Genomic DNA, 23208 nt, shown 5'->3' on the forward strand with positions numbered 1-23208 from the left:
GGACGTTTTGAACGTTCCTATAACATTCAGAAATAATGTTTTTATAACTTAATGGGAACGTTATGAAAACGTTCTTATAACCTAAAATTGTTAGCTGGGGAAGAGGAGAGATTCGCGATTGCACTGAACACGTTTTAAGTGCAGGCACATATTGTCTGAGCGAGCCCAGAGAAAATTCTAACAAGAGCAGCGTGTATCTGAGAGCGCGCGACTCGAGCAGAGAGATTCGTGCTCGGCACATTATATTCCACGCGCGAGCAGAGAGATTCGCGCTCGCGCATCCGGCTCGCAAGCCCAAACAAGTGTGTGCGGCGTGCCTGTTGTTTTGTTTCCGGTCTAGCTAGATCCGCTTGCGCTTTCAAAACGTCCATGCCGCGTCCTATTGCAAAAGCATGTGAAAAAAAACTACAAAGTTTGCTAGGCCAAAAAGACCGTTAATCGCGCGATAAAAAAATTAACGCCGTTAAAATGGGTTTGCGTTAACGCCGTTAATAACGCGTTTAACTGACAGCCCTAATATATATATATATATATATATATATATACATGCATACACACACACACACACATATATTCCATAGCACAGTGTTTCTCTGCTTTTGCTTCAGGGCACAGATTTTACATTGACCTCTGTCATACCAAAATTTGTTTGTACAAAAGTAAAGATTCACTAAAATCAAACACAAGAGTTCTAAATATTACTATGTACTGCATAGACTGTACTCCATGCAAAAATATTAACATGACAGGCTGAATATAAAACCATATAAAAATCGTTTTATATCCCACAAAGAACTTTTCATTCTCCATTTTTTTTATGTGACCTAAAGATCATTGCGCTGATCTGAAGAGCCTATAGTAGAACTTTAAACTATAATATTCGTGATAGGAAAAGGATTTTGTTTTTTTTGGTAAAGCATAAAGTTTAAGATTGAAAAGGAATGCATGCAAGGAACCCCCTTTGCTCTGATGTCATAGTGTTTGTGTATGTAAACTGGAGCAAGGACTCTGATATTGTCTTACGCTGACCGTGATATGTACAGTTTCATATTTTGCCAACACTGCATGTGAGTTTTCAAGTGATCGTTTAGTGTAACATTCAGATGAGTCTGCGTTGTGGTGTCTGAGCTGATCGAAGGACTTCTACAACTTGCATCTCAGCCTGTGAATAAGCAGAAGCAAACACCCACACAAAAATACACAATGTAAATAAATCCACATTATTGGGGTGAACAGATAAATATCATCTGTAGCCAAGAAGACAGGAGGGAAGGCAGTGGAAGCCAGAGGAGAGATGAGTGTTGGATCTTTGAGAGTCTAGTTGACAGCATGTAGAGGGCTCGAGTAAATCCTGGGCTCAGAGGAGCCGCAGTGTGAAATAGAACAGCTTACACTCACACTGGGGGACTTCGGGACATCACATTCCTGCTTTCATCCATCCCTTTCTCTCCTTCTCTTTCAGTTTTGCTCTTTCTCCTTCTCTCCCTTTCTCTCTGGGGCCATGCTGTGTCTCCTCTGATGCCCCATAAGAAGAGCAGTCACGGTCCATTGAGCTGCATGGACAGCAATTTGGTTGAGCTGCACTCAAAGCTCAACTCATGAGTTTCTTTAGGAATAGTGTGACAGGAGTGTGTGTGTAGTGAAAGGTTAAAGGTTGATGCTGGAGTCTCAAACAATTTATTCCAGAGATTTTGTTGTATTTTAATGCTAAATTTCTAAAGCAGTGGGTTTGATACTTTCCTATTTGTCTAAAGAACAGACGCGGCCCCTGGGCTTAAAGAACCCTCTGACTATGCATTCATATGGATATGTGTGTGTTTGAAATGCTGTTTTGTGAAACGCAGACTTTTTTTCATATGTATGTGTCCGTTTGAGTCTGGCATTGCTACTTTAGGCGCGCAGGCTAGCCCATTAGCATGTCAATTTGGCGGGTTCCCTCAGCCTGGGTTTGGATTGTAACATTTAGTCTGAAATGAATCACAAATCACTCCCACAGAGAGCTTCACAGAGGGGAAATATAGCCCACTGTGACCGAATCTTTGTTCCAAGGAAGGAATTCGATTTACTGTGAGAATTTTTCGTCTTTTGTACTCCGTTTTGTTCAAATTGTTAATTTTCCTTTCACCCCAGCTTGTTTCGAAGGAATATCAGAGCTTTATTTGACCTAGCATTGTTAACATTAGCTATTTCCTCGGTGATTGCTGTGATTGAATAAAGCCTGAGAGAGAGAGGAGAGAGAGAGAGAGAGAGAGAGAGAGAGAGAGAGAGAGAGTGGGAAAGGTACTTGAGGTTAAGATAAAGGCACTAGATTCCATTAAACTTGGATTCACTTCTTTAGTTTATATTTGGCCGTTTAGTGAGGGATCTGATGAGTATTGATTCAGTAGAGTGGAATCATTGATGCTGGGGCGGACGGCGTGTTCACACAGCTAATATTTCCATTTAAATTATACATCTCTTTTAGAACGAGCGAGCGAGAGAGTGACGCTGTGTTTCAATGCCTTCCAATACTAATTTTGACCACTATTTCTATGCACGATGGAAAAAAGAATGGGGCCAGAAAAATTGTATTAGACAATCAAATATTTAGAAAGATTACCTTGAGGTGTGGCTCAAATGAGACCCGGCCACAGTCAATAGCAATCTTTATCCTCGTTCTTACTGTGCGCCTGAAACCGAGGTGTTTGTGTGCTCACAGAATAGCTGAGACTTTTCGGCATGTACTGTAGAAATATAAATATTTAAATCTGACTTTTAGCACCTTGGGCTGTTTTTCACTCTTTGTTCGAATGCGGTCACTCGCGACTTATGCCACGCTCCGTCGCGACGCATTCTGGGCCTTATTTTTTACCATGCCTAGTGGGTTTAATGTTCAATAAATGAGCCATATCCTTGCTTCTAGTTCACACACACACACACACACACACACACACACACACACACACACACACACACACACACACACACACACACACACACACACACACACTCCGCTCTCTGCAGTGCTGATTGGCAGTCATTGTGCTGGAGGGTGAAATATGACTCTAATGTGTTTATCTGTAAACTGTGCAGTGTGTGTTATAAAGTGCCATTCTCACTCCATACGACACAGCTGATTACGACGGCCTCGCTTAGTTTAGCCCTCAAGATAAAAGAGAAAATGCGTAAGAGGAACGACTCTATCACTCCTCTTTTCGGCCCGACGGCATCAAACCGTGTCCGTTCGATCGTTCACATCAGTGCCGCAGGCGGGTAACTATTTTGGAGTGCTCTGACCATTAAAGACGGCGCTCGCCATCATAATAAAACAATGAAACAATTAAAGTGTGTGTACGCACATAGGAATTGCTTTTTAAACAGGTTTTTCATGGTTCGCCGCACTGGGTGAGTGACTCTATTCCACATCGTCACCGCTAGTCTTACGAGAATAATTGTATTATGCACTAATCACTCGCGCACGCTCGCACCGTATGCTTGACCAATCAAATTAACAAGTCATCAGAGTGAACTTCAGGGTAATTTGCTTTTCTGGTCCACTAAGTGAGACTCCCTATCTGAGCCACACACACACACACACACATGCACACAATGGGATGGAGGGATAAGCTCCTGGGAGAGCAGGATGGGATCAGGGCCATCAGTAGTTAGTGGAGTCTCACTGGTGAAACACACACTCATAAAGAGCAAATGATTCAGGTGTACAACTATGCAGAGCGATGATTTCCCCTGTGTGTGTGTGTGTGTATTATAGGACGAATTCGTGTCGGAGTGTTTAAAGCTGGATTTGTGGGTCGGAGGGGTCCGACTGTGCCCATCTGTTGAGAATTAGAAATCGAAACCTATTTACAGAGCTTATGTACGTAAACTCAACCTATGTGTCTGACGTGAAATCGAAACCTTTTTCACTGACAATCTCTTTTCAGCTCCCTGGACTGAAGCATTACAGAATATGAGACTGAGCCTGTTTACTGAAGCTCTCAGCAGACAAACTCTAACAAGAGAGGAAGGCCAAGACCTGGAAAGAGAGAGAGAGGGAGAGAAAGAGAGGGAAGGAAAGAGAATGATGGAAAAAGAGATTGGATGTCATGCTCAAAGTGTGATTATTCTCCCTCTCTCCCTCCTTTTCTCAATTTCTCTCCCGCCCTCTCTGTCCATCAGTGCTGTTCATGATTAGAATGAAATTGAATTAATGCAGGCATGAATTTACCCACAATCCCTGGCACTGCGATAGATAGATTGATAGATTGATAGATTGATAGATAGATAGATAGATAGATAGATAGATAGATAGATAGATAGATAGATAGATAGATAGATAGATAGATAGATTGAATGGAGAGATAAGAAAGATTAATAGAAGTGACAGATATAGCAGACAGAAGAGAGGGAGATTGAGGTAAAGAAAAAAAAAGCTCTTAAAATGTTGCAGTTCTGATATATAAATATAGTGAAATGCGGTATTTTTTTCCTTCACGCCTTTGTTCTCTTATGGTCCATATTATTCCATCTGTCTCGCTTTTGTTTTCTTTTGGTTCATTTTCCTCCATCTAGCTCTACTGTGCTGAGTATTCATTTATGGAATTAGCTTTTCATATTTCTATCATATCTAACCTTTGACCTCAGGCTCTTCCTTCCTCTCTTTTTTATAGATTCTCTCTCACACACCAATATAAAGTTAATATTCTTCATCTGTATCAAGGTTATTATAGTTAGAAATATATATATATATATATATATATATATATATATATATATATATATATATATATATATTTCAATAAAAATATTTCATTTTTTTATAAAAACTTATTATTATTATTCATTTTAAACGTTTGAATTCAGTATTCAGAAAGTATAAATGCTATTTTAGTTTTAATTTCAGTTTTCGTTATAGTTATATTTAAGGAATCAGTTATGGAATTGTTTTACTAAATCAAGCTTTTTTATTTGATTTATTTACAAAAATGTGATATTTTCATGCTGAAACCAGCATCATCTTGTGAATTGCATATATGGGCATGTATTACATTGCTCAAAATTAGCATAAACGCACAGGAGAAATTTCTCATTTAAATATCTCATCCTTATGAATATTTGTTTAGATCCTAGAGGACCTCTTAGTTTCCCTCTTACACGTGGGAATTAAGGTGACTGTGGCACACTGGAGCCGGAATGGCTTCGTCTGAATATGACTCCAGCTGTAAAAACCAGTGTGCCAGGATTCAGGCTTCATTGTTTCTTGTTAATTTCTCAGTGATGACCAGGCAGCGATGACATTCTTTGCTTCGTCATTGCTGAAGATCTCATCCAGCACATTACTGTGAGAACCCTCAGGAATGGATGAAAACCTGGAGTCATAATCATTGCAATGAACACAGATCATCATTATGGTCCTTCTAATGTTTCGTCTGAGCTGTTGTGCCTGATGGATTGGAGCCCCGCACTCAGAAAATTTGAAAAAACAGAATATAGTGTGTGCGTGTGCTTGCGGTGAGAGGACATCTATGCGTTTAAGATGATTCTCTTAAAACATTATATATTATACAAATTATTGCTGCCCCTTTAAGTTACCTATAGATAACTGCATATTAAATCTAAAAATAGGAGGAAACAAAAGTCAACAAACAAATATTTGTATACAATATCGAACAGTAAATATCTAAGTATAGTGCATGAAGTGGTGCTCACTATAATGTAGGGCAGTGCATAATTTGTACCAGATCCTACCAGATCCTGTTCCAAAAAATGACAGATTTTGGATTTTTGCTTTCCGGTATTTGTTTTTAAACAATCCGGCATCAACGCATGCATTACATGGCGGCAGTGCATGTGAGATGTGTTTATGCTCGGATGTATTATGGGTTTATGCAGATGTATTTGGAGGTTATGTTTTACTATTGGCCCTCAAAAACATATATATATTTTACCAATCATCTTTCTTAAGTTCAAAATCCTTCTGATTGGTTGGTGCTTACCACTTATTGTGTTGTGTGCAGTGACCAGCGAAAATTTTGGAGAGAGTGTATATACCTGACGAATTATTCAATGAAACATAAGTTAATATCGACAAAATGACAAAAAGACAGTCAAGGATATTTTCATTTTTCATATTCGCGAGTAAAGCTGATGCTGTTTCTGATCGAAAGATATCCTGAGAAGATGGATCTGCACCCCTGAACAATTCAGCTAATACGTGAATGAAGCACTACTGTAGCAGTGAACAAGTAAACAATTTGAGTAATGGTGTTAAAGTCTTGTTTGTTGTATTGGGTTACTATATAACAATCTTTAAAGCCAACCCAAAAATGAAAAATGTGTCATCATTTACTCGGCCTCATCTCTTTCCATCCTGCATGACTTTATTATCTCTGTGGAACATAAACTTAAACATTATACATTTAGATATTTAGAAAATAGTTTTTGCCCATTCAACAATAGTCAATGGGGGTCCAAAAACAAGAGATGACTGTCTTTTGTTCCTCTGTGTTCCTTAGATAAAATAAAGTCATTTGGAATGACATGAGAGTGAGTAAATGATGTCTGAATTGTCATTTTTGGGTGAAGGTGTAGTCCACCAAAAAAAAAAAAAAATTGTCACAATTTACTGTTGGCAACTAAACAGTTTTGGTTCCAATTGACTTCCATTTATATGGGCAAAAAAGACAATGGAAGTCAATAAGAACCAAAACTGTTTGGTTCCCAACATTCTTCAAAATATCTTCTTTTGTGGTTTGCAGAAAAAAAGAGTCATACATGTTTGAAATGACATGAGGGTGAGTAAATGACAACATAATTAAATTTTTTGGGTGAATTAACTATTTAAGAGAATTACGGGATAACATTTAAAGGCCAAACCAAATTGTGCCAATGAGGTGACTCACCCATGGGCCATAAAAGATGGCTGAGAAAGGAAATAGGAAGAGAACCTGACCTTGTTGAAGCTCAATGTCTCCTTTCCTTTACCCACTATAAGTGAGAGTCGTCCTCTGCTGCATCAAATCTATTTATGATAGATTGCAGTCTGGAATTATTTACGACAAAGGAAGTCTGGACATTTGGAGAGAATCCGTCCTCCAGACACCCACAAACTCGTCCTCACTTTAACACAAAGGGCAGTTTTCCACCTCAGGAGATGAAGTTTGAAATGACCTCCGGACACACATCAACAGCTGCCCCGCTTTTCCTGCCCATGTACACACTTGCTCTTTCTCTGAAAGGGAACTGTATTGTATGGGGAAGCTATTCTAATTAGAGTTAATTACCGCAGACTCGCTCCTCTCTGTGGTAAAGTGAGCGTTCTGTCAGCCTGTAATAGAGATGGAAATAGAAACGGGATACTTGGAGACAGAATGTTTGAAGGGGATTTAGTGAGTTTGTGTGTGAGTTCCTGTGATGTTGTGCAGGATTGGTAAAATCATTATCTGTCACTTTGACTGACTGGGTTGTACATGTTCTGTCGTGCTTTATTTTTATGTGTCAGTAAAACGTAATGCTTGATATTTTTAATGTGACATGATATCATGAGCTATTCTGCTCTTTCCAAGCACTGTTCTAGATTTTTTTTTTCTGTTTATTTCCTTAAAGACCTGTGACACTGTGGTCTTGTGATCTGGTCACCAGATATAATATGTGATCTGTTTCACTGGACAATCAAACATAGGCTCATTGGAAAAACAGGCATCTACCTACATTTTACCTATACCTCCAATAACTTGAACACTGATAAAAACTATTTGTGACCCTGGATCACAAAACCAGTCTTAAGTAGCACGGGTATATTTGTGGGAATAGCCAACAATACATTGTATGGGTCAAAATTATACATTATTCTTTTATGCCAAAAATCATTAGGATATTAAGTAAAGATCATGTTCCATGAAGATATTTTGTAAATTTCGTTCCGTAAATGTATAAAACATTTATTTTGTGAGTGAATGCGGCACAATCGCGAACATAAATGGACAACTTTAAAGGCGATTTTCTCAATGTTTCGATTTTTTTGCACCCTCAATTTCCAGATTTTCAAATAGTTGTATCTCGGCCAGATATTGTCCTATCCTAACAAATACATCAATTGAACGCTTATTCATTCAGCTTTCATGTGATGTATAAATCTCAATTTCAAAAAAATGACCCATATGACTGGTTTTGTCATCCAGGGTCACATTTTATTCCTTTTCACAATTCCTTTCCTACTGAAAAGGAAGAAATGTTGGGGAAACGTTGCCACAAGCAAGTTTTTCAAGTGAGCTGAGTTGGAAAAATCGTTTGTTTCTCTCCTGGTCAATTTTTGCAGCGACCCCACTTCTTCACCTTTAATTCCTATTTTAACCGTGGGAATGTTTGGGCATCGCAGTAGACTAGATACTAGATTTTTTTATTTGTCAAAATAACGGAAAGAATGTTTTTCAAATTCGATAAATGACTGAAAATTGGTCACATCGGTGTTGCTGGATTTCCTACAAATTAGGCTTTGTGACAGACAGAGGGAGGGACAGAGAGATAGAAAGCAACCAAGAGAGCGAGGGAGCTTGAGAGAAACAGATTGAGAGAAAATGAGAAAGACAGGCTGGGAGAGATGAAGGGGTCAGTCCAAGGAGATAAGGAGGGAGTTAAATGAGAAATGCACAGAGAAATATGGATATTTTACATATGGCCCAGTGACAGCTCAGAGGGAGGGAGAGAAAGAAAGGACAAAATGGAAGAAAAAAATAACGGCAAAGATAGTGAAATATAGAAGAAAGAGTTGAGTGAGGAAGGATACAGGAAAGGGACAGATTGTATAAAAAAGGAAAACGAATGACATGATCCTTACAAAGAGCACTTTAAAGAATGTTATCAGGTAACCTAAAAAAATATGCTTCATGCGGTAACATCTAAAAGAACTGGTTTTATTGAAGTCAAAAATATTATTTAAAAGGGTAATCCACCTGACTACATTAGGCTACATCAGCTAAGGTCATTTCTAAGGGTCCAAATCAAGTAGCCTACTGTGTATATAGTGCCTAAAGATAGCAACCGCAGTTTTACTTTGCACAGTGTGGTAATACTATGGTACTCTGTACTGAATGTTCTCTATGCACCATGGTAATTACATTAAAGTAGAAGGGATGCACAAATATTACAATTTTGTCAGATAAGCAGATACATTTTTTAATGCAATAAATGTAAGATATAAAAAATGCATACTATTATTAAAGAGGCTATTACTGTATCAATACATGGATGCATAGGGCTTTTGTTCTCTTTTTTTAAAATTATTATTATTTATTTTTTATTTGGTAGGAATGGATAATCCCAATTACTGTCTAGATTTTATCGTCTTCACAATGTTTGACAAATAAGATATTAGTACAAAAAAATCATACATTTATGTCTGAATAAATAAAAATAGCAAAAACACTAACATTAGTCATTTTAAATGCTACGAGTGAATGCTACAAGTACATTATAATGTACAGTAGAAAATATTTATATTGCTTTTGGTATGTTAAAAATAGCATTTAACAGTGTAGTTAAATTATTAGTGTTTTAAAGTGAGGGTTAGACAGAAAATGTAAAAAAAAATAGAGGAAATGAGCTTTGCACAATTAAATATTCAATATCTAATGTTACAGATTAAAAAAACCATAAACAGATCAATTAAACATGAACCATTATGGTATTCCTACATTATGCATACCTTAAAATACACCATATTGTACCAAAACTTTGTGTTCTTTGTGTAAGAAAATTGTCATTGGAGGAAATATAAGCATGATTTATACAGGAGAGGTGAAAACAAAATTACATGTTCATTGGCACACAGAAACAAATATTAGGAATACATCTGTGTGAGTTTATTTGTGTGTGCTGTAAGTGTCTGTGAAGTCGACCATATGACCGTACCACACCTCCAGCATGAGTGAATGACTGTTTTTCTTACTCTTTTGCAGTCATTTTATCACATCTCTGTTACTTGTAATAAGGTAAACCATCCCATTTTTATTCAGTGTTCCCCATTATCTCTCAGTATTCCTTGCTTTCTCTGTTTTGTCTTTATTTTTCTCCATTGTGTTTTTCTGAATAACTTCTTTATCTCTACCACATCTATTTCCTTCTCTCGTTCTTTCTCCTCTGTGTTACTACAGATACGCTCAGTTGGTTTTGTTTGCACGTTACCATAAGGAATGTGAACTTGTTCGAGTTGTACATGGAGAGGATGGGGTTTTTGTGTTGTTGAATGGAATGGACTGTAAAGGGACTGTGAGAAGTCTCCCTCCCTCTCTCCCTCCCTCCCTCTCTCTCTCTCTGTCTCTCTCTCTCTCTCTGTCTCTCTCTCTCTCTCTCTCTCTCTCGTTCTGTGATATTAAATTTTCATCCCCTGTAGCAGAGAAAGAGAAAGGCTGTCCGCTGACAATGGAAAGTGGGGAAAATAAATAGAGGGAACTGTTTGTGCGTATGCGTACAGTTTCAGTATAATTTTTTTTTATGAATAAGCTCTTTTTCTTTATTTTAGACCTCATTATCTACACGAGTCGTAACTCATATTATGAGTTACAGATGTAATAAACCTCTGTTAATAAATTTCTCATGTATAAAAGAAAATCTTTTGCCTCAACATTATGCATGCCTCCAATAGGGATTAGATTATGGCCTTCATCAACCTTGAAGAGGATATTAGAATGATGAAGTGGACTTGTGTGTGATTGTAATTATATGCATTTTAAATTTTTTTCAGAGAAAACATTGTAAAAGTATTAGACTTGCTAACACAACAAGTTAGATAACAGAACAGACAACAGATTGTTATATTTATAAAAAGAATAATCTGAAAATCGAAATGAATGACATTTCTAAAATTGTCATTCGGCTCTCTGTCGCCTCTTATTTCCACTAACATAATTTTTTTAGCATTTATATCATTTAAATGTAACACTTGATCTATGAATGTTTTTTAATGTTGGTAAAAGAAATAAGTTGAAATAATAATAAGATTTAATTTATTATGATTATTATTGTTGTTGTTGTTAAACAATAACAACCAAAGCCAAGAGTTGAATTTAAAATATTAATTAAAAAAATAAAATTAAAAATATATATATTATAACTTCCAGTATTTATTGATAATATTAGTAATACAATTGTTGTTATTATTATTATTATATTTAATTTATTATGATTATTATTGTTGTTGTTGTTAAACAATAACAACCAAAGCCAAGAGTTGAATTTAAAATATTAATTTAAAAAATAAAATGAAATATATATATATTATAACTACCAGTATTAATTGATAATAATAGTAATACAATTATTATTATTATTATTATTATTATTATTATTATTATTATTATTATTATTATTATTATCATTATTATTATCATTATTATTATTTTAAATTCAACTTTGGTTGTTTTTTAATGCTGGTAACAGATTCAAAATTAAACTGAAATAATAATAATAGTTTATTATTAATTATTGTATAATGTTAAAATGTATTAAAAAACAATTTTATAATATTATAAATAATATTATAAAATAAACTTTAATTGGAATTATTATTACTTTAAATTCAACATTTGGCTTTGGTTGTTATTTTTTAATAAAAAAATTATAATAATGAAAATGATAAAATTATAAACTGCTACCAGCATTTAAAAGAAGGATTTCACTCTGAAGCGATTAAAGGGATTTTCCCCCATGTTTTTAATTACATTCTGGAAAAAAAACCCGTCTCACATTAAAATCGTTCTAGTACAGCAGACAGAGAATGATTGACAGATGTCACCAGCATCTGAAGTGGCGTATTGACATGATATGGCAACAGTAATCATAAGATTAAGTGGAAAAAGCAAAAAGAATTAGTGAGAGTAAAGGAGGGGGACTAAGTCTTGAGAAAGAGAGCGACAGACAGCAGAGAGATGTCTAAACGAGTGCCCAAGATTAAAAAGAGAAACCAAGACAGATGGAGGATAGAGATACTGAGACAGACAGATGCGGAAGTGAGAGCAGAAAGTGACAGAGTAAATGAAAACTATTGAAAAGGGAAAAAGCAAGCAAGATAATGAAAACCCTAATGAAAAAGAGCTTAAACCAGCCTAAGCTAGTTTATTGCTCTTAAGCTTGTCAGTTTGCTGGTTTTAGAGGGGTTTTACCCGGAGAGACCATACCAGATATAACCAGCAAATCACCAGCTGTTTTTTTTTTCAGCAGCTGAAAGAATGAAAAACAAGGAAAGAGAGGTCAGAGAGGTCAGAGAAACAAAGGAGAGTGGTTCGTCTGTCTTGTTCGACAAAATTAGCTTTTGTTTTGTGGGCAAAAGACACGTTCAAATATTTATCAGTAAGACATACACAGACACACACTGTCAATCCCTCCTCATTTTGTTTTACCACACACTTTCACGTCTTTCACAAGAGGAGATGGCAACATTAGACGTGTGGGAGAGGAGAGAGGCCAGCGAGGTTAATGGAAACACAAACACACTTACAGCGGAGTCCTATGTGCACTCCGGGACTCTCACTGGCAGAAAGAGATCATGGAATAGACTGAACTGAACACGCAGCTCACACGTTTCTCCCCGCTCAAAGCCTCTCATGGACAGAAACCCCACCGTGTAAACAGTGTAAGTGCGAGTGTAAATGTAGTTTAACGACAGCCCTGCATCTGTGTGTGTGGGTAAGTGGGTGGGCTCGGGTTCGGAGAAAGAGCTTTCAGAGAGTACTTGAGACCATTACACTGCTCCAATCTGCTCTTTTCTTAACCGCTGTATTGATTCTCCATAAGAGCCTCCCAACTACCAATATCCAGGGCTGTAAACATGCCACACGGCGGGAGTGCGTCTGTGCGCACATTTGATGAGGTAGTGGGGTTCGGTTTGGATTAATGTGAGGGTCAGAGCTTAATGTCTTGAAACTCTAGCTCGATAAAGGTGTGCGGGTTTAGCGTTTTTAGCAGACTTGAGGGCGTTTGAGATTAGCTGGAACTGTGAAGTGTCTTTATTTACGCTGCCTTTTAATTTGCTTTTGTCCTCAGCACCATAACAGTCATCTAATTATAATTAATACTCATTTAGGTCAAACTTTTGTTTATTGTCCTCAATACCTTAAATGATTATTCCTCTCCAAGGCCAGACATATGCCAAATAAGGCTGGTTACTGGCCGTAACAAACCTTGGGGAGGCGATAGAGTTGCCTTCAAATGTCTTTGCTGTTAAACTGGTTGTTATTGTTTTTTATTAGGAAAGTTGGCCTTAAATAATTTAGCTTCAAAACGCATAAAGAACTGACGTGACTATTCACAGTGTGCAAACTGTGATCTGGGGCCCATTGTTGTTATTGCTAACTGAAATGTTCATTTCTTGAAATAAAATAAAATGTAAAAAACTGAAACTTATATCATTTCAGATAATTAGCAAGGCATTTTGTCATTTTCATTTAGTTTAATTTGATGTACTATAGACGTACACAAAAACAAAAAAGTAATAAAAATGACAAGAGCACTCGATACAATTACTACAACTTTAAAATTAAAATGAAAGCAAAAAATCCACTGTAAAAGAAGAGGGAAAAATATGTTTTACTAATAATACATTTAAATTTAATTGAAAGTGTTTTTCAGGTTTATAAATTTAACTTCCTCTAAAAGTGGTTAGTAAGTGGGTAGAATATGAACAATATAAAATCCAGTTATTTAATTAAGCATATTATGCTTTTTTTCACTTTTTAAAAAATAACAAAGCATATAACAAGGCTGCAAAATATGTTAATATGTTTATATTTCAAAAATATTTGCCCTTGCAAGAAAAGAAAATATAATCCACACTAAATTGAATACTTGTTCACTTGCAATGAGAATAAACAGAGCAAAAAATTGTGGTCAACTCAAACCCTGTGAATTAATGGCTGACAAGATGAATTATATATGTAATTATTAATTCTAATTTGAAGAGGTTTATTAAATTGTTTAATCACACAAAAGTAAACAAATGTATTGAACAAATATGGGTTCTAAGGTGAAACTAGTTGAGTCTCACTGGCCTAGAGTATGTTCAGGACTTGAGACTGATGGACACGTCCTCTTTCTCCTCTTTAGTTCAACGTCCTGTTTCACCTTCTCTTAGTCTCTCCGTCCCAGTTTCTCACTTCTGTTCCTGTCGTTCATTTCTTCATTTGCATTTCTGTTCTTCCTCATCCCTTCATTCCTCCCCTTCACTCGCCCGAATGTGTCCATCCATCTCTGTCGTTCATCCATCTCTCTGAGACACGCGCGCGCACACACACAGTCAATGCTAATTCAATTTTTAATTCATGACACATGGCCTGTACTCAGATGCTTTTAGAATTGAACCCCGAGCTTAGACCACTGCTACAGTCTCTCTCTCTCTCTCTCTCTCTCTCTCTCTCTCTCTCTCTCTCTCTCTCTCTCTCTCTCTCACTCTCTCTCTCTCTCTGTGTTCCTCTTTCCTTTCTGTCTAACAGATTATTTTAGAGATTCATTTAGTAGCTCCAGAGTAGGGCAAAAAACAAACCAACAAAGGAATGGAGCGAAAATTTATTTATTCAAAGGTTGCTCTTAGGAGACATAAATACTGTATGTTTCATTTGAAGGGATAGTTCTCCGAAATATCAAAATTCTGTCATTTACTCATGTCGTTTCAAACCATGATGTTCTTTTTCTTTGGAACACAAAATGATAAAAGCTTCTCTTTTTTTGTGATCTACTGAATAAAATCATACAGGTTTGAAACTACTTGAGGTCGAGTAAATGATGACAGAATTTTCATTTTTAGGTCAACTATCTCTTTAAGTATCAAAATAGTCTCAGATGATTCTCCTACAATTTTATTGGAGTGTCAAAAGAGTCACACAAACTATTGACAGAGTATAGAGTTATAGAATGAGTGTAGATAGAGCTCACGTGATTTGGTCTTGGAAGAATTTGATATGAATTTGAAATCTCTGACTTTTCCCCTGAGGATATTGACAAATTTAAGCAGTTTGGAACATTAAGACTTCTTCTGAAACGCATGGGGAGACACGTCTGAGACTTTAGAAAACGTTCTCATTTGCTATCTGGTGATGTCTAGAAGAAACAATTGATTTATTACTTTGGGGATGGAACATACAAAGATGAATGCAAAGTGTTAGGATTTGATATTGATGAAGTTTAGTATATTCGATCAATATATTTGACACATCTTTCTTTATCTTGCCACCCCATCCAGACATTATATAACAATAATATGGTTCTATAGTAATTGAAAGTCAGGAATGGAGTGAGTGCATTCTAGTAACTACAGAGGCAGTAACTAAATTTCAATTTAATACATTCTTGCTGAATAAAAGTAATAATTTCTTTGTTTATTGTTTTACAAATGTTGCCAAAATTCAAATATTTCATTTATACACAGAATCAATTTATTTAAAAAATCTATAGTATTATATTGTACCATCCTTAGCTATGTTTCACTCATTTCCTTTCATATACTTTAATACTTTTTATCTTTGAATTTTAGGTCGTTATATTGCACCTGCATGTGGGTGGTTTAATTCATCGCCTTGAACTCTTTATTGAAGAGTTTTCTATGGAGAAAATCAATGGGAAAACACTTCTGGAACCAAGGCTAGTGACAAAATGGGCGGTTACTGTTGCGCTCGATATGCCCAACAGAGCTTAATCAAAATCAACACATTTAAGACAGCCTTATACAAAAGAACAGACAGCGGCTAGGCAATAACAACATATATGTGCTAAATAGACAGCGTAGATATATATACATAGATACCTCATTAGTGTTTATTTTTATGGGCTGCTATACGTAAGCTGTGTGCCATATTGGAACAGTCAAATCCAGTCTGTGGTCCCTCGAGAGCAAGTTGACTGTGGATCTACAACCTATTCACATGTATGAATATCTATATTTCCATAGCATTACTCAAGTTCTACGGTCAAATGTGACATCTATGCGATCCCAAGAATTAGAACTAATCCCAAAGTTAAAGGATACAAGACAATTGAGCAATCATATACATTAAAAGCTTTGCTTTCCAGGTGCATGATGGGAGATCAACTGCCCACAGGTAATATAATAACATACAAGAATAAACAGAGACGTGCCCACACACAAAGAAACAAGTCCCAACAGACGAATACATTCTCCCTCTTCATTGCTCAGAGGGGAGCTGTGTTCTCTAAACTTACTTGAACTTGCAATAAAGAGTGAAGGAAAGATGCAGAGAATGAGAGAGCCATATCCTCATTGTTGTTCAGAAGAAAGGGGGTAATAAACAGTAAAGTGATGACCTGTGTGTGTGTGAGAGTGTGTGTGAGTGTGTGTGTGAGTGACCGGTGTCTGTATAGAGGTGACTGAGAAGAAAATCAAAAATGGCTACACTGAACTGATGTATTGAAAGGGATGAAATATTGTGCGTATTGAAAATCATATCTGCACCCTCTGTTTAATAAACAGGCTCTCCTGGGTTTACTTAAAACTTCACATGCTATCGACCAACGTTGGAAGGTGGCACTTTGTGAGTGAGAGTGAATTTATCTGTTGGATTAGTACAGTTCAGAAGGCTAAAACTCGCCATCAGTGCTGTGACAGTGAGCGACTGCATCGATAAAGAATGGGAGAAGAGGAAGGGAGAACAGCAGAAAGGAGTGAGATGTAGAGAATGAGCCGCAGAGAGGAGTTAAAGTGAGAGTGAGAGATTGGTTGGTTTCTAATTGCCTGTGGCAAATGGGCTTTGAAACGAGGGGAAGTGAGTGGAGGTGTGTGTGATTTACGTTTAAACACACGCAGACACACACACACAAACACACTCACTTGATGTGAGGGGAGCGGTGATGAGGTTGGCCTTGAGAGCAGGTTACAGCGGCTGAACTCTCCCCCACAGACACATATCAATTCCTTAGCAGATTTAAAACCAAACACACACTATTCTTCTCTCCCGGCTGAAACACTGAATACAAGAAAGTTTGATTGATTAAAAACCTGCTCTGAACCCAGTGAATAGTAAACATCTGTTTGGCTGCAGAGAATGGAATCATGTATTAATTTTATCGGGATGGCATTTGGAACGTTTTCAGCCGCATGCATGTGTGTGTGTGTGTGTGTGTGTGTGTGTGTGTGTGTGTGTGTGTGTGTGTGTGTGTGTGTGTGTGTGTGTGTGTGTGTGTGTGTGTGTGTGTGTGTGTGTGTGTGTGTGTGAGCCGGCGGCAGTGGCTCTATGATGTCTCTGAATTTAATAACCTTTCAATAATTTACCGCTGTAGAGGAGGAAATAAAGGACAAGTGAAAAGGAAAAAGAGAGAGAGGAACAAAATGAGTAGGGATTGACCAAATAATTAGATGGAGATATAGAAAAATGGAGATAGAAAGAATCTCCTTTTAGAACTATCTTCTTTTGTCAGAAAGAAACATGGAGGACTAAATACTATCAGAGAAGACATGCACCTGTTTTTTTTTTGTTGTAGGAAATGGAATAAAGAGCAAATGAAAAATGTTTAAATGATAATTAAAACCTTTTTTAAAAATCCAGTAAAATTGCACTCAAAATCTATGCATGATTGTCAGTCTGTGTTGAAGTGGTGGAGATTTTTCAGTGAACCTTTCTGCAAGTCACTTTGTTACCCCAGTAGTTAGCGACACATGGTGAAGTCTTGATAAGTGAGTCATTGAATCATTTTCTCAAGTGATTTGTTCAAAAACCCTGATTCATTCAGGAGGCACGGTATCATTAGGTGTGTTCGATTTGAGGCGGCGCTGCGCAGACCGATCGGTGTATGTCATCGAAGTACCGCGAGAGCGATTAGAGAGCAGACAGCACTATATGCTTTCGAATCGCTCTCGCGGTATTCATACACATATTGGTCTGAGCAGCGCCGCTTTAAGTCGAACACACCTAATTAATCAAGATGCATTCAGAAACAATGATTCGTTCAGGAACGTAACAAGAGAGTGAGCCTTTGGCTGTGTCCGAAAGCTTTACAATGCTGCCTTCGGGTGATGCATTCCAAGGTAGGAAGGCATCAAGGCATGTCCCAATCCAATGTTAGCTTGACTTCCTGTCTCCTGAAATCGATTTTTGAAGGCAGCATGTATCCTTCATTGCCTTTGATATCCCACAATCCTATACTTTCCATCCTGTGACAGTTGAGCTAAAAAATAAAGAAGGCATCTGAAAATTGTGTTTGGTGGTCAGTTGTTTAAATGTGTTTTTAACAAATGTTTACCTCTTTCGATGTAATTTCTTTCAAGAAAGTAATTGTATTTCTTGTATTGTAGTAATCAAAACTTCACTCAAAAGCTCACATTGTTGTGTAGACCATTAAACCTTTGTGCTGCCTGTCTGAAATCAGTTTCGTGAGGTATCTTCATGCTCAAACACTGCCTGCAAAGTCATTGCCTGATAGGGCAACAAGTCAGCTGCCTAATCTTTCGGATGCAGCCACTGAATCAGTTACTCAAGTGATTTGTTCAAAATATTTATTCAAGAATGTAACAAGCGAGTCATTCAATCATTTACTTAAGCAATATTGATTCTAAAGAGAGTGAGTCATTGAATAATTTACTCAAGTAAATGAACACCAGCCTGTGAATTGTTTGTTTTTGTTTGAAACTTTTCATTCCCGGAGCAAAACTAGACAAGGTAACTGACATTGCATCTAAAATGCTACTTAATATGAAGATCTTGTTATTTAACTGTTGTATAAAATGGCGCTGTTGGTCTAAATATCAGCACGGATGTGATTGCCTGCGGTCGAATCGCATGATATTCGGAACACCAGCACTGTTGTTAATGTGATAGGCCCTATTCCTTAACTGGCTCGATGCAGAGGTCTGGATGTTAACTAAACACTTACTTTTAGTCCACAGTTATCAGTTATCTGCAGGTGTCCTTTATAGAGCACAGCATGTGTGTTTGTGTATTAACACACCTCACATGTGTTTTGTCAACTGTTCGCAGGACAGATGCTCTCCTTTAATTAAACGGATTGAGGGGGTTAATTAGAAGAACAGAAAAGAACAACAAGGGAAGAGAAGAGAGCTGCTGTTTCTCCTGTGGTGCTGATTCAGCTCTGCCATCTCTCTCTCTCTCTCTCTCTCTCTCTCTCTCTCTCTCTCTCTCTCTCTCTCTCTCTCTCTCTCTCTCTCATTACAGATATGCTCTGTAGGCACAATCATTCTGCACATATGTAACTGAGAAATGTGCATCTTACTCAAGTTCTACATGTGAAAAGAAGGGGATTTTAATTAATATGTGTCCAAAATAATAAATGGACTGTAATAATGGGATGTCTTGGTGTACTTGTAACATTTGATTAATGAAGCGAACTAAAACGCTTAAATAGGCAGTTGTTTCTCAGATGGTATTACTGCTTTTCTTGGCTTTTGTTCTCTTGTTGAAGCTTTGGCCTCTGTCTTTCTCTCTCTCATAGTGACATTGATCCACTGAGTCTTGATCTTGCTCTGACCTGCTGCCTAGCTCAGCATCTTCCAGGACCCACACAGCCTGTACACACATACAATCACGTAAACCTTGTGTGTATGTATGTTTTTTTTTCAAATGTTAGCTCAGTAGTTCCAATGATTTGCCCTTTAATACAGAGGGGTTGCTAGTCTGAGTTGAGAAGAAAATTTTTGCCATCCTATTTTAAATAATCCAGGATTATTGTTTTTAATGATTTTAAATCTCCCAGATTGGGGTTGACGTTTCTTCTCTTCGTCGCCCCCTCGTGGACATAAAAACAACTGCAGATTCCCTTCCATTAGTCTTCCACCTCCGACGTACTGTCATCATTCCCGCACTGCAAATAAGTTTGTAATGAAAGACAAACAAACAAAACTTGCATTACATGCATTACTTGCATGACAATAGTCGAGGGTATAGGCCTAAGGGTATATTTTAATTGAACTATAAATACTTCTGAAAAATTCAGGACTGGGCAAGTTGACATGTCTTTTAAATGTTAAACATTTATTTAATCTGATTTTAAATTCATTACAATATTTATTTGGAAAAAACAATGGTTATGATAATATATTTAATAATTAAATAATTTAATATGGCATCTGACATGCCCTACTATTGGTCAACAAATATTCAATTAAGTGTAGCTCACCTTTATTTGGCCATTAAATGGATCGTTCAACCTAAAATGGAAATTTCATGTTGTTCCAAACCTGTGTGAATTTATTTCTTCTGCTGAACACAAAAGAAGATATGTTGAAGAATGTTGGTAACCAAACAGTTGATGGGCCCCACTGACTTAGTTTGGGTGAAAAGTGAAAAGTTCCAAAAGTGAGACGGCATCCGGATTTCCCTCTGGGGACTCGTACAAACAGTGCAAGAAGAGTCACATAACATTGATGGCCAAGTTACAGTTTTGCTGTAGGACAATTAAGTAAATGGTGGTTACTAATTTTATTGAGGGGGGGGGTGGGGGCGGGGGTGTTATGGGAGGCTAGCTTATTCCTGCAAATGAAATCTTTACTTTTTTCGTTTAGGTTTCCTTTCCGTTTTGCACATGGTGTTGAATGTGTGTAGATGGGTGTGACTTGATACAGACAAAAAGCAAACATTGCGTTTACACATCATCATTTGCATTTAAAAGTCAGAAGTGAGACGGATGAATAGAATGAGAGGAGTGAGTGAGTGAGTGAGTGAGGATCAGAGACGAGTGTGAAGTGGGCTAGGCGTTAATGCAGCATGTTTGATCTTTATTTAATAATTGAATAATAATCTCCCATGAGAAGTGACCTAGAACCGAGGAAAAGAAATTGATATTCATTTGCACATCTAAATACTGACACCTGCTGGTCAGACGTTATTATGCCAACCTCCCATTATTGAGAGCCCGCTGAGTTTCTTTCCATCCTCGCGGCGTCAACTGGTGTGACAGTGACAAACGAGTGCAGTGAAGAAGGGACCGCGCTTGTGTTTTGAATCCTGACACTTGCAGTGCAACTTTTCCAACCTGCAGTAAGACTGGGCCCGCGAGAGCTGCATTCACTCGTTGTTTATATACAGTATGCCCTCGTTGCGTTACGCGCGCTTTCATCAGAAACAGTCTTGGAATGGTAAGACTCATTGTCAATACAGCTGCGCACTGGAGCGGTATAACAATATATTACTACAGGTCCCAACACAGCCATCACTCTCGTCTCTCTCTTCTTCAAGCTCACCTTCACTCTATCTCTCAGGCCCGAGGGAGCTTTCCCCGAAATGCAAATGTCTGATACAAGCTTGCACTGATTCTGCCTGAACCTCAGCCGAAGAAAATGCATCCATCATCGTGTGAAAACTTATTTGTCCTCCTTTAACCTTGAAGGAAAAGGAAAGATGTGTGTGGGGGTGTGTGTGTGTGTGTGTGTGTGAGTGTGAGTGTGTGTGTGATGATTTACAAAAGAGCTACCTGCTTTGCTCTGATGTGTATAATGTAAATCTAAATAATGTATAGTCTATTAAAAAAAGAAAGTAAATGAGCTCCACTCAGATCACTGGATCATTTTCTCTACAGTAGAGGTCACATGGGGCTGAAAATAATTTATTTATTTTTTGCTTTACATTTAGGAAGAATGTGAAATCAGCTTCTCCTGACCCCTTGCTATTTTAAATCAGATTTGCGGGCATTTAGTTGTTCTCACATTCAGCTTGGCTATTTATCATAGAAACATGCGGAGAGGTTTCATGGCAAACGTTTAGTGATCATTTAGTGATTGTCGAACACAGCTGAATGAATTCAAGGAACAAATTTTCATTACCCAAAAATGCAGGTTATAAAGGTTTATTCTCATCAGTTATCACTTCAAGAAAACCAATATAAAAAACAGAAAGTGAAATTTGGTATATATTTACATATATACCAAATATAATGCTGAATAAACGATGTATGAACAGTTTATGTTAATTATGACAAATTTGCAGAGAGGTTTGGAAATTTGAGTCTGGAAAAGTGGAATTTTGAAGTTAAAAATGTGTTGGAACCCTGTTAAAAGATTGGTGACTGGTCAAAGCACCACACATATACACTTTCCTTTAGTCATTTATGTAAATTTGCACTATTCTGTTTTGTTTTTTTGCATAGCTTGGCGGATGTATGGGTAAATGGATAAAGATGGCAAATATGTCCAGCATTTTTTGAGCACTAATAGACTATAATGTGTGTTTCTCTGTGTCATCAGACTTCGTAAGGAGGGCTACACTGTGCAGGTGAATGTCAATGACTATCTGGATATCTACTGTCCTCACTACAACAGCAGCCAGAGAGGTGTCGCTGAGCAGTACGTGCTCTACATGGTCAGTTATCGTGGTTACCGTACGTGTGACCAGCAGCTGGGCTTCAAACGCTGGGAGTGTAACCGCCCCCATGCCCCGCATGCACCGATCAAGTTCTCGGAAAAGTTTCAGCGCTACAGCGCCTTCTCACTCGGCTATGAGTTCCACGTTGGGCATGAGTATTATTATATCTGTGAGTATAGTGTTTTGTAACACAGCTATTTACATTACTGTATTATAATATATGAATGTCAGACATGTCCATCAAAAGAAAGAAAAATTCTGCTTAAAAAACTTTCTTTTTTAAAATTATTTTAATAACAATTAAGTACATCATCCCCCTCCACAAATTGTCATTATTATGTGATTATTAATTTAAATTTGTTGCCCTGCCTTTAATATATTTATAACTATAAAGTTCATAAATCGGTTTATTTACATTACTGTATGTAATATACAGTAAGTGCATAATAATCCTCATTTACATACACAATGCTTACACTGTATCTGTAGGACCTTATGGCTGCTTTGTCATACAAGTTACCATTTACATACAATAGTACAAGCTTCTTTTTAGATACTAGATAGTATTATTTATTTTAAGCTTTTATGTGTTTAATATTGCAGACAATTTTACAGATCATTACAGTGTTTCTGATGACTGACAGATGATTGACATTTTCTTGTTTTTTTAGCCACACCCACTCATCACCACGGGCGGAGCTGCCTGAGATTAAGAGTGTATGTCTGCTGCTCAACAGGTATCGACCTCTATCCATCCATCCATCATTCCATCATACATCCATCCATCAACTCATCATTTCATCCATCCATCCATTCTATTTTTCAGTCAATTGATCCACCTGTCCACCCACCTTATTCCAGTTTTCTTAAACTCTACTATCTGTCTTTCTGAGGATTTAATCAATCTGTTTACACAGAA

The 23208-nt window shown here is 37.2% G+C and overlaps 1 protein-coding gene across 1 annotated transcript in view; it reads left to right on the plus strand.

Annotated features, from left to right (window-relative positions):
* Nucleotides 1–23208, plus strand: part of efna3b (ephrin-A3b) — a 67443-nt gene that overhangs the window by 36159 nt on the left and 8076 nt on the right. The window contains exons 2-3 of the mRNA XM_077211220.1: nt 22172–22458; nt 22961–23026. Of these exons, the coding sequence (XP_077067335.1) occupies nt 22172–22458; nt 22961–23026 (353 nt within the window). The remainder of the gene's footprint in view (nt 1–22171; nt 22459–22960; nt 23027–23208) is intronic.

Source organism: Siphateles boraxobius, unplaced genomic scaffold (genome assembly GCF_051911475.1).
Source record: "Siphateles boraxobius isolate OS27281-9 unplaced genomic scaffold, OSU_SipBor_1 12, whole genome shotgun sequence".
Taxonomy (NCBI): domain Eukaryota; kingdom Metazoa; phylum Chordata; class Actinopteri; order Cypriniformes; family Leuciscidae; genus Siphateles; species Siphateles boraxobius.